This window comes from Phoenix dactylifera, chromosome 12 (assembly GCF_009389715.1).
Source record: "Phoenix dactylifera cultivar Barhee BC4 chromosome 12, palm_55x_up_171113_PBpolish2nd_filt_p, whole genome shotgun sequence".
Lineage (NCBI taxonomy): Eukaryota > Viridiplantae > Streptophyta > Magnoliopsida > Arecales > Arecaceae > Phoenix > Phoenix dactylifera.
In genome coordinates, this window is record NC_052403.1 from 1,698,147 (window position 1) to 1,709,757 (window position 11,611).

Sequence of the window (11,611 nt, forward strand, 5' to 3'; positions counted from 1 at the left end):
GCAAGTGGTGGACACATGAGGCGGAGGGCGGTCGGCGGTGGTCGGCCGGCTAGCCGGCCAAAATCTAACCAAAATTAGGCTGAATAGAGATGATTTCTTGCCTTGATGTATTCGGATCCTAGCTCACTCGTCGGCAGCTGAGGATCTAGCTCCGACCAAGGGCCAACATGGAGAAGTGGCCGATGGCTTTGGTGATGAATGCTGACGACTGGCATTGCCAAAAAAGAGAAAAATAGGCAAAATAGGAGATCCTAATCCGATTGATTTTTGACTGATTTCGCAGCCGACGGCCATAACTCCGGGTGAAGAACAAGGAATGGGGAAGAGTGCCGGAGCATTACCTTTGGAGGGCCTTATATAGCAATGGAGGCTAGGCTTAATTATCCTAGCCTCCAACGGAGTTCATGGTGGAGGACTCTTCCTCCTCCGCCGCCGCAATCTACTAGAGAACTGCCTTGTTTTGAGTCGATAGCAGCCTTCGGACCGTGATTTGGGTGCTGGGTCGGGCAAACAGGCTAGCCCAATGAGGCTGGGCCTCACACACCAACTAGCATTGAGTCTCACATCTGTTTGTATAGACATAACAGAGGATGCACAAATGGCCAGAAACCAACTTGAATTGCTCTTGATCATTTGCCTACCTTTCAGATCATGATCCAATTCAGATACTCTAAATACCAAACAAGTGCTAAACTAAGTTGATGGTGTTCCACATTAAGTGTTTTTGTAGCATGAGTCTCGCATCTATTCTTTGTAAGTGCCTCAAACAACAAGAATTTGGTAGTTTCACAAATCATCGTTGGGAGCTACCTAAGCTACTAATTTTCAGAGGTTTATAATTGTGTCAAGTAGAGAATGGCCAATTCAAATTCTTTAACTAAATTATTTAATGCCCACGGATTCAAGAACTCGGTCATGGCTCATGCTCTCTCCAAGAGACTTCTTCTCATGTATACCATCGGCCATCAATCACCACGTAGACAACATTTAATTAACACTGATTAGTTCTCAGCTGCCAAAAAGATTAGTCGATCACGCAAAGCATATACTATAATTATAATCAGGTCAAGGAAACCGGTTTAACCCACTGTAGATGAATGGTGTTATTGGATGTCACAGCTCACAAGCATGAATCTAGGAGATGTGTTTGATATAGAGTGGGAGCTCAAGTAGTCCGAGAAACTAAAGCTCGGGTTGTATTAAGAGATGATAGGCCACGCTATCTGAAATGGCTCGGATTCGTCAGTCCTAAAATCTCGCATGAAAGCTCAGGCCGCTGAATCAAATAACAACGTGTGTCCAGCAAAATCAATAGCCAATCAAAACTCTGAATTATTAGAATTGTCGTCTCGAATTGCATCAAGAGATAATAGACCATACTATTCTTGATAGTGTTAAAATTTTATAGTTGTATAACTAGAATCGGCAAGCTTGGACAAGCCAGGTCATATTTAAATTGGCTTAAACCAGTAAGCAAGTTAACGCTTGGCATAAACTCAAGCTCAACTCGATCACCTAACCAATCTCTAGGTGGTTATGTTGATACATCCATATTAGGAAACTCCATTAGTCATCTACTAAGAGCACACTCCAAAATTGAGCCAGTCTTTTTCCACCAACACTAAGATATTTAAAATCTGATGTCTCAATTAGTTTGGTCGCTGAGTGATTTTGAGAGGGAGCAAGGAAAAAATTTATGTTAATCAAGAAGAAATCTGGATATTGCTGAAATAAAAGGGACAGAAAGCTGAAAACTTTTAACAAGCATTGAGATATATCACAATAATGCATTTCTTTCTTCTTCCCTCTTTTATAACTACGATTTCTTTGAGGATCCAGAAATTAAGACAATAATTTTTAAATCATGAAAGCCATGAAGATGTTCCTCAACTATATATTGTCTATACGATCTACCACGCCTCCGACCTGACATCGTAAGTTAAAAGTCGTGACAATTGCCACATACTCGTAGGGACACTCCCCACAAGCATTCAAGATAAATCACGATAACAAAAAACAAACAATGGAATAAATTTAAATGACCAATGTTCAAACTTTAATTTAAATAACTACAAATAAAATTTTAATATCTTACAAAACCAGCAATATTCAAAATATCTTTCACCAAACTTTAGTCAAATCTTGATCTAAATTAAAGATATCAAATTCAGCGTCTAGTCACTCCCAATCATAACCTCATGCTATCTTAATTCTCAAATTTGTAAAAAAAAAAAAGATAATAAGCTTGACAACCCAATAAGAAATGAATACTCTAACTAGATAATTTATATAATAACATAAGATATAATAGTAAAATACAAATTACCAAAAATTAGTGTAAAGATATAACTAATTCTGTTTCAAAATATAAATTCATTAAAATTCATATCTTTCAAATATTTATATACATATTCATAAAACCGATTCGAAACAAATCATATTCAACTCAACATCCTTTAACTATGGCTACACTTATATCATATGGCTATGCCAGAAACAAAAACACACTTGTACCCTATGGAGTGGGCCGAAATACTGCACTTATACCTTGCGGAGTGGGCCGAAATACTACATATATACCCTATGACATTGTCAAAAGCAAAATCAATGAGCTCAATAATAGTCAGAGTGCCAATGCGTAACCCCCAATTGGCAGAGTCCAGTACATAGTCAGGCTGAGAGTTCAAATCTGATACATACCAAATTTCTTATTACAAAATAATATATATATATATATATATATATCATAATCTAATCAAAATATACATATATAATAAACAATCAGTAAACAATACAACAATAGTCCGAAAAATATTACTATGAATTATATATCTATTTTTCATTCAAAATACCATCTCATAAAATTTATAAATCACATATAAATCAATCAATAATTTTTTTGATATAAAAATAATATTATATAAATGAAAAAAATCTAGAAAAGGTAAATCATTGCTTTTCTTACGAGCGAAACCAAACTATAGATCCACAAAATTTCAACAATCTCTCTTTAAGTCTAAGACTTCGGCGAGGGCTTGACTGAAATCTCTAGTGAGCACCGTAAAACAAGACCATTGGAAGTCAAGAGGAGAAGGACAAGGAACCAACGGTGGTCTAGCAGTAGTGATTGCAAATCCTGTCAGTGGTGAGGTGAAAGGGGATATGGGGATCTTTAAATAGCAGTTGGAGGTTAGGTTTTCTAATTCCTGTAGAAAATCGGGACGGAAAAAGAATTTGGAGGAGAAGTTCGTCTCCTATTCTATGTCGAACAAGGCTCTCTTTTTCTTTTCCAGTCTCCTACTCCAAGTTGAACAAAGCTCCTTTTTTTATTTTCTACATCCAGGCCAGTCAAGTAGACTAAGCCAAGTTTCTTATTAGCTGAGCTGGGTATTACACAATCTCATTTGTAATTAAAATTCAAACTAGAAAATAAAAAGGTCTTCGATTTTCATGGCATTATCATGGTTTTAGTTATGCAAGTGGGTAATCAGATGGATTAAATTATGTGTTTCAGGTGGATCTACTATTTTAATTTTGTAAAATGTTTAGGCTATTGTTTATAACTAATGGAAATTTCTTTTTGATTGATATCTGTAAGAAATTTTTGAGGACTGAAATTTATGAATTAGACTTGTAATTATCATCGGTGCAACCAAGCATATATGCGTGCACATGTATATGGAAAATTTCATAAATTTCACGAGGTCATATAAAACTAGAGATGTCAATGGGCCAGGTTAGGTCACATCTTAATTCAGCCCGGAATTAACACTAAAGGCCTGATCCCCAAGTGGCCCCAACCTGGATCGAGGATCCCTGGCTATAGACTGACTAAGAACCAGTCAATGTTTTGGGCTGGACCAAAGCCAAGTTGGGTTCCAGGCCTGACCCAAGTTTTTAGGCTTTCTAATTTCCATCTTAGTTAGATGTTAGGCCCTAAAACGACATCGAGCCAGGACTTTTTGGGGTGGGGTCAGCTCATCGGCTGCTCAGGCTGGCCCTCCCCATTGACAACCTTAGCAAAAGCAATTATAAATTGATGATCAATTGGCATATGGAAGTTGAGCAGGGATCCTATGCTGCAGTGCACGCGTAACACCGCAGAGTGTTGTACAGCCGTAGATGGCCACCACCAAGAGATGACGGCTATCAAACAATCCAGTCCACGAGCGCACACTGCGTCATACACGGTGCACATTATTTGATGGTTGCCCATCTTCTGATGGTGCATGGCCATCCAGAGATGCATAGCACTTTGCACTTTATAGTGCACAAGCTGCCTTGCAGATTTAAGTTGGTTTCTTAAAATTTCTCAACCTGATTGGTCGCGAACTTGGGAACTGTCTCCGAATTTCGGCATGTAGACATTCATTGTCCAACATCATCACAGGATTTCTGCATTGTTGACCAAAGGATTAAGGATATCTATCAGAGATTATTGCACCATGAAGTGTAAAGAATTGAAGTAGTCTTGTGCACCACTAGGATGATGATGGGAAGACAAAAGATTATAACGGGGCGGAATTCATAGGTGAAGTTTCATACAAATAATCAGATTTAGAGATCTGGATGGTTGCGACAATGCAATCTAAGTATATAAGTTACAAATTTTTATTTAACAAGCAATTCTCATTGCTACCCATTTTTCCTTTTGTTTGTTGCTTTCCTTCTTCCTTTTGCTGTTACTAGTTATCATAGAATCATTACAAAGCTTGAGCGTATTCACAGCAGAATCACTAGTTCATCTCCAATATGCATGCAACATTTTTGAGATGGGAGTCTTGGAGATAGAAGTATTGATAGATTATAATGATGGCCAAGCATAAAGTCAGATCTCATACAATATATTTGATGCTCGCATTAAACTATTGTGTATAAAAGTGTTGCATGATTTGGTGAAAAACTAATATGAATTAAATTAGTTTGAAAGCAATATGGTGTGAAACAAGTGAACTAAAAAGACAATGTTGGCATTTATGTGTGCTTAAAACAACTATGGAGCTTCGCTAGTACTCAAACTGGTTTCAATCATCCAGAAGACAAACGCAGCTAGCCTTCCATCACAAACGTCAGCAAAGCCACTGGTTCTCAAACCGTTTCTTTTGCTCGAGCACCAAGCTCTTTTGTCTCTTTCTGGGTGGGAGGATCCCCTGGAACAAATCCAAGACCATGTATTCTGTAGACTCTTTTTTGCAGGTACTTTAACCTTCTAGGTCAATCTCTGGTTGACCTGGTTGCTTTCTCAATTCATCTCTCAGTGTAATGTGGGTGGGTAATCCCCCCACTGTTTTGCTTAAAAAAAAAAAAAAAAACTTATTATGTTCTTTTGTTCTGCGTGCGAACCTCTTGAACCAAATCCACTTCAATGTGAATTCTTAATCAGGTTGGGCTAATAAATATACCCTTGGGTTGGATTTGTGTTCAAATTAACTTCCAACTAGGTCACATTCAAGTTGAGTACTGCTTCAAATTTTTAAATGGGGAACCTAGCTCCACCCATGTCGAGCTTAACTCATCTTTGTAGTTGGATTCCAAATCCGGTCGGTCTAAACTTGATCTATATTTCTACAATTAAGGTCCAAAACCATCCATGCTTGAGTTTTATTGGAACCAACCCAACTCAACCCGAGTTGACCCAACCTTTCATAAGGTGTCATGGATTGAAAAAGTTTGGAGTTGGTTTAATTTTGTCAGGTTCTTTCTTAACTAGATTAGATGATAGGCTTGGGTTGGCCCTCAAGTCAACTTAATCTATTCTTACATTTGGCAGCAATGACTATCTTGATATTCTAAGCTGTTGTTTTAAAGTTTTGTTGGTCGACTGGAAGCAATTGTCCTCAAATAATTCCATGTTTAGATGTAGCAAATAATAATAATAATAACTGCAAATTCTGGCAGCGTAACGCCATTTCCTTTACCATCGAAAATACTAGTACAAGAACTTCACGAAAACACCAGGGCAAAAATATTATGGTAGCTTAGGTCTCGCGTGGTGGCCCAAACTGCTAGTGTGAGGGTGCAGGTTTGAGATTGACTAATCTAAGGAATAACCTTCAGGCTAAGTCCCAAAAAGAAAAAGGAAAAAAAAGCTATTAGGTGTCGTGAAACATTGGTGCTTTATGCTATAGATTTATTGTGTATTAGCACTAGATGGCATTTGGTATGGGAGATGAGCCCAAGTTCAATAGTGATATGGGTGAAGGTGATGAGAACACCGTATTTGGTTGCATCTCGGCAATGCTACATGACAGTGATCCCAAATCACTTCTGTTCCTAAAATTACCATCCAACCCACTGATGCTAAACCTATCCTTGAGGTGTGTATTTCTAGGATCACCACAGGATAGTGATGTTGAACTAAAATTTAGGGACAAAAATACCCCTCAGTCCATCAAGAAAATTTATTTTCAAAAATACCAATCTTTAGGAAAAAAAAATTCTTCTAGATGGGGAGGGTTTGATAATCTTATAAAAAAATTTAATTCTACTAATTGGAAAGGTTTGATAATCCCCTGAAGTTGCTATAACTAGTTTTGATTAATTTTTCATTTTACTGAATTAGTCTGGAATGACAGATTTTGATAACTTTATTTATGTTCATGCGTGTTTTCCTATAATTTATTTTAGAATTATGTTTAATAGTTGCAAAATATATGAAATAAATTAGTAATAATTTTTATATTACATGATCGGTGATCTGGGATTTCTATAGCATACCAAACAACATAATTACAGATCCTCCAAAATCTTTGATCACTGAAATATAGCATACCAAATATGGAAATCTTAGAACATCGAGGATCAGTTTGTCCCGAGATAAGAATCATAAGTGATCTAAGATCACTATAGTGATCCATTTAGGCTACTAAAGGCCACCGAACTTGCGTATTGCACCAATTCTCTCATTTTTTTAGTTTCTTGCATTTTTCTTGGATTTCTTGAATTTTTTTTGATACGAGTAGGATTGATCTATCTTTACATTAGAAAACTAATTTTGTATTTCACATACGCAATCACAATAATAATTTCTCTATCCGACAGAAGTGCAATAGTAGATCGTATGTCGTACGACAGACTACCACGTGCATTACAGAATCTATAGTAGCCACAATCCATAATTTAGTTTCCATGCGTCATAGATATATAATTTCTTGTCGTACTCGATCATTACATATGCGATCGCTTTAATAATTTTACTATATTAATTCTACCTATCTAAATGATGAATCGAATATTAGATTGTTCGTTATGCAGCTATCTACCATATGTGCCGCAAAAATTGTGGCGGTGCCGATGGTGCACAGTTTATAATATATCTTCGGTACATCTAGGGCAATACATGGTTATGCTTAATATTTTGTGCAATCAATATGGTGATTTTACTAGTTGTAATTCTTCTTCACATCCAAGAGATTGTCTTAGATTGATAAAAATGAAACTACTTGCATTGGAACAATTCCATGAATTCATAAAAATAATTAAAAGTAAAGGCTGAAAGGAAAATTATTCCATTGGTTGTCCATTTTGAGCAACCACCTGCATTATGTCCATGCTATCTTTTGGCGACAGGTGTAGCCGGAGCGGTTTCATGCAGAATTCACAGGTAGTCGTCTTCTTCCCACATTCATAACTAGCACTCGCCTCCCCCTCTACCTTCGCCTCTCCCCTTCTCTCTCTCTCTCTCTCTCTCTCTCTCTCTCTCTCTCTCTCTCTCTCCCTCTCCCTTTGAGAGCAATGGAGTTCGTTCTCGAGAACCCCCTCATGTTCTCCGATGAGGAAGCACTGCACCCGGACTCCATCTCCAGCCTCTTCGCCGCCGAAAACAATTGTCTGATCGCCCATCACGGAAATATTACTCTCTCTGCTCGCCGTGACGCCGCCTCTCTCGCCCATGAGGTAATAACCAAACACACTCCATCTCCAGATTCCTCGAGTGAATTCTCTTAATATTCCTCTTCTCAATCGCAGTTCTCTCCAAGTTTGGGTCGGTCGGTGATCTACCTCGCCATCAACTACATCGATCGCTTCCTCTCCAAACGAGATATCCCGGTAAACCCCCAAAAATCCAAGAAAAGAAGAGAATATCCTTCGAATTTGTTTCCGAACTCTGATGGTCTTCTTTTTCTTTCGCTTCCAGCTGGTGAAGCCGCGGGTGGCATCTCTCCTCGCCATTGCCTGCCTCTCTCTCGCCGCCAAAATGACGAAAAGCGGCTTCTCCCTTGAAGATCTCCAGGTATCGCCGATTACTTTCTTGAAATCAATATCGTTCGCTCCTTGAATCGATATTCTTGTATGTGTGTATGTTTGTTGTTTTCAAATGGATCAGGGAACGGACGAACAACCTCAGTTCGCTACGGCGACGATCGGGTTAATGGAGATGGTGGTTCTAAGCGCCCTGGGTTGGCGAATGCGATCTATTACCCCTTTCGCCTTCCTTGACTTCTTCCTCCATTCCTTCCCGCTCGCCGATGCCGCTCCCCGCCAATCTCTCAAGGATCGAGCGTCCAAAACCCTCTTCCAGGCTCAAAATGGTAACCGTCTCGATCACCGATCCTTTCTGGCCAGTTTTCTTGTTTAAGGATTAATCTAATATTTATGTTATTCTGAGTTTTATAGAGGGAAAGTTCTTGGAGTTCAAGCCATCGGCGATCGCCGCGTCGGCGCTGCTCGCCGCCGCCTTCGAGCTCTTTCCGACCCACTTCCCCTCGTTCCGCTCCGCTGTACTCTCCTGTGAATTCGTCGACGAAGTACGCCGACTTTCTTTTCACAAAAATCGAGGCGAGGCGAGAAGAGCAGTTTCTTTCTGTTTGTTTCTGATTTATTGTTTGTTTTGTTTTATTCTTGCCGTTGAAGGAAAACTTGTCGGCGTGCTGCGATGCGATGCTGGCAGTGGCGACCGACGGCGGCGGCTCGGATAAGGCCGGAAAGAACCCGGGCTCGAGTTCCGACTCGCCGGTGACCGTGCTGGGCCGCCGCGACTCCGAGAACGGGAGGGCCGTCGGATCCTCTGTGGATGATCGTGATGCTAAGAAGACCCATCTCGCCTAGATTTCCGGCTGAGCCGCCGCCGCTATCGGGCTTCGCCGACGACCTAAAGAGACGAGAGCTTTTTTTTTCTTTTTTTTGAGGGGGGGAGGGGATATAGAAATAAAAGCTTCTATCGGGTATTTGATAGCAAGTGCAATATTGCGAAAAAGGGGAAAAGATCTTTTGGATTTTTAAATAATGGTATTTTGATAATGCAATTAGTTTCATCAACGAGGTGTACGGATCCGGTACGTGGCGTGCCGCAAACGACCTCACGTGTGGCCGTGGATGAGCTGTGGGGTCCACGGGACAAGAAAGTGCCGGCGATCTTCTTTTTTTTTGAAGTGTCGGCAAAAGGTCGTCTCCAAGGCGTGGGCCCGAACGTTGACTCGCGTGTCAAACAATTAAATGAAATTCACAACAAAATTCGGGAGAGGTTAGCGTAAGATACCAAAAATCCGGTATTTATTCTTTATTTGACAAATAAATCTACCGTTTATTCATTAAGAAATAAATGGTAATTACTGGGATTTGAGCTGCTTCCGCTGCTACTTTTCCTAGAACTCCAATACCTCTTCCTAATGCTCATGACCCAAGTGATCATGCATGAATTTGTTCATACCTTAAAAAGGACACAAGGATCATGTCACGATGAGACGATCATTTGCGTCTAAATTCTATTGAGCCTTTATAGGCATCATTTGAGATTCCATATCAAATGAGTTGATCTCCAAAATGATGGCCCCAAATCGATTCAATATGAGACTTCATTACTGGTTTGGTTTAACATTGATCAAGCACCAACCATGGTATCTTAATGTTTGTTTTATTGAGTGGAAACCGAGAAGGCATGTAGAGTTAACCATGCCTTCATTCATGGAGGGCTATCCTTTCACTCCCAGTCTCCCTCATCACCCAACCCTATCTCTAGTCGGATCACTAGATAAAGTTTTTTTTTTTTTTTTTTGTCTGCCATGATAACGATGATTCTCAAAAACAGTCCATAAGAACAGTCCAGCCCTAATCTACTTGTTTTGGTTCCGAGGAAACAATCTTATAAGATCGATCTCTGGAGGATCCTTTTCTCCTCTACCAAACTGGAGAAAAAGTTTTGATAAGAGAGATGCAACGAGATCCTTTCCTCCACATCCCATCTCTCACTCGCTTTTTCCCCCCATTTTTATAATTCAATAATCTTTACATTCAAGATACTTTCTATTTGAAGAAGGCAAATTCACTTTGACAAAATAATGTTCATCCATCATGTTCGGGGTTGAGGGCTTAAAGCAGACTAACTATATATGTACGTAAAAATAAGCAGAATAATCAAATCATGTAAAAAAAAGTATTTGTTTTATCGAAGCTTTGCACGAGTAGCCTCTCAATGAATCTGATGCTTCTTATTTTTTGTAGTTCTGTTATCTTGTATTATTAGACAATTGCAAAGCTTGGCATTGTACTTTAACTATATGCAAAATCTAATAATGATATGCTTGCTCTCAAAGGTTTGCACATAAATTTCTTCTATCAAACTAGACAAAAGAATTAGGTAAAAGGTGACCAATGCTGTGAAGTCCAGTGCTATAAATGCAATCTTTCATCTCTTCTTCCGTAAATTTACCATTTGATGAATTTAGCTTGCCGTACAACTACTCACCACATGCATTACATTAATCACAGTAGTAAACATTTAGGTACTTAATCTTCAAATATTGCAAGCAACTAGTGTCATGGGCAAATCAAACTAGGTATCCTGCATCAATATAAGAGACTCTACCAGCTAATACCCTCCAATTAGAGAGAACCTGTTCAAAGTTGCCTCCTCTCCATCTAGGAAATGTTTGCCCCTGCCTCCGCCAATAAATTGAATAATGACAGCTTGTTCATTATGCAGCTGCCTATAACTTGTACCATAAGTCATGGAAATATAAAATCATTACCACATTTGGTTTGGGAATGAGAAAATTGGAATTAATAGTTGCTCCAAAAAATTATTTTCTATTTCGCTTTGTCTACAATATCTGGATCAACTCTAGGTTGATTGCATGTTTACGATAATATTCGGAACAACTCCTAGCTAGGTAAGGGTGTTATCATCCATAAAGGACTTTACTTACATAATGCTGAAGGCAACATGATGGACTCTCCGAAGGACTTGTGAGTTGACCAACTATGGACATAATTCAGCCTACCACCTGGTCTCCTTCAATCAAGATATCGTACGCAGAGAAAGGTCTATAAATAGCACCATGCGAAAAGATCGCCCGTCGCACAAGGCGATGATAGGCGGGCAATACAGGAGAATTACTCATTTATTTATCCTCAAAAAATGCACCTGGAAACTGACCTTAGTGTGGTAGATTAGCTGCATGGGTTCGGAGGTGAACCCGAGAAGATTTGGCATGAAGCCATACGAAACAGTAGAGAACAGTCTTTGGAGACCATGATTAAAGGAAACAAATAAATATCCTGCAGTGGGGTATCCTCGCGCTATTAGAATGGTAAAGATAATGTTTGTTTACCAAACCCACCGTAATCGTCCTTCTCTTTGTGCAGAAGAAGATTCCAGTACAAAGAGTGGGGT

The 11,611-nt window shown here is 39.2% G+C and overlaps 1 protein-coding gene across 1 annotated transcript; it reads left to right on the forward strand.

Moving 5' to 3' along the window:
* Positions 1-7,687: 7,687 nt before the first annotated feature.
* On the forward strand, positions 7,688-9,231 carry LOC103709888 (putative cyclin-D6-1). Its single transcript, XM_008795412.3, has 6 exons — positions 7,688-7,896; positions 7,969-8,049; positions 8,138-8,233; positions 8,327-8,531; positions 8,617-8,747; positions 8,854-9,231. The coding sequence occupies exons 1-6, from the start codon at positions 7,735-7,737 to the stop codon at positions 9,046-9,048; spliced, it is 870 nt and encodes a 289-aa protein (XP_008793634.3). The 5' UTR covers positions 7,688-7,734; the 3' UTR covers positions 9,049-9,231.
* The last annotated feature ends 2,380 nt before the right edge of the window (positions 9,232-11,611 follow it).

What these genes read in the sequence shown, in the direction of transcription:
- LOC103709888 (XM_008795412.3), top strand. Translation starts at nt 7,735, where the DNA reads ATGGAGTTCGTTCTCGAGAACCCCCTCATGTTCTCCGATGAGGAAGCA. An exon ending in TCTCCCTTGAAGATCTCCAG is followed by an intron (nt 8,234 to 8,326) that starts GTATCGCCGATT and finishes CAAATGGATCAG; the next exon opens with GGAACGGACGAACAACCTCA. An exon ending in CCTCTTCCAGGCTCAAAATG is followed by an intron (nt 8,532 to 8,616) that starts GTAACCGTCTCG and finishes TGAGTTTTATAG; the next exon opens with AGGGAAAGTTCTTGGAGTTC.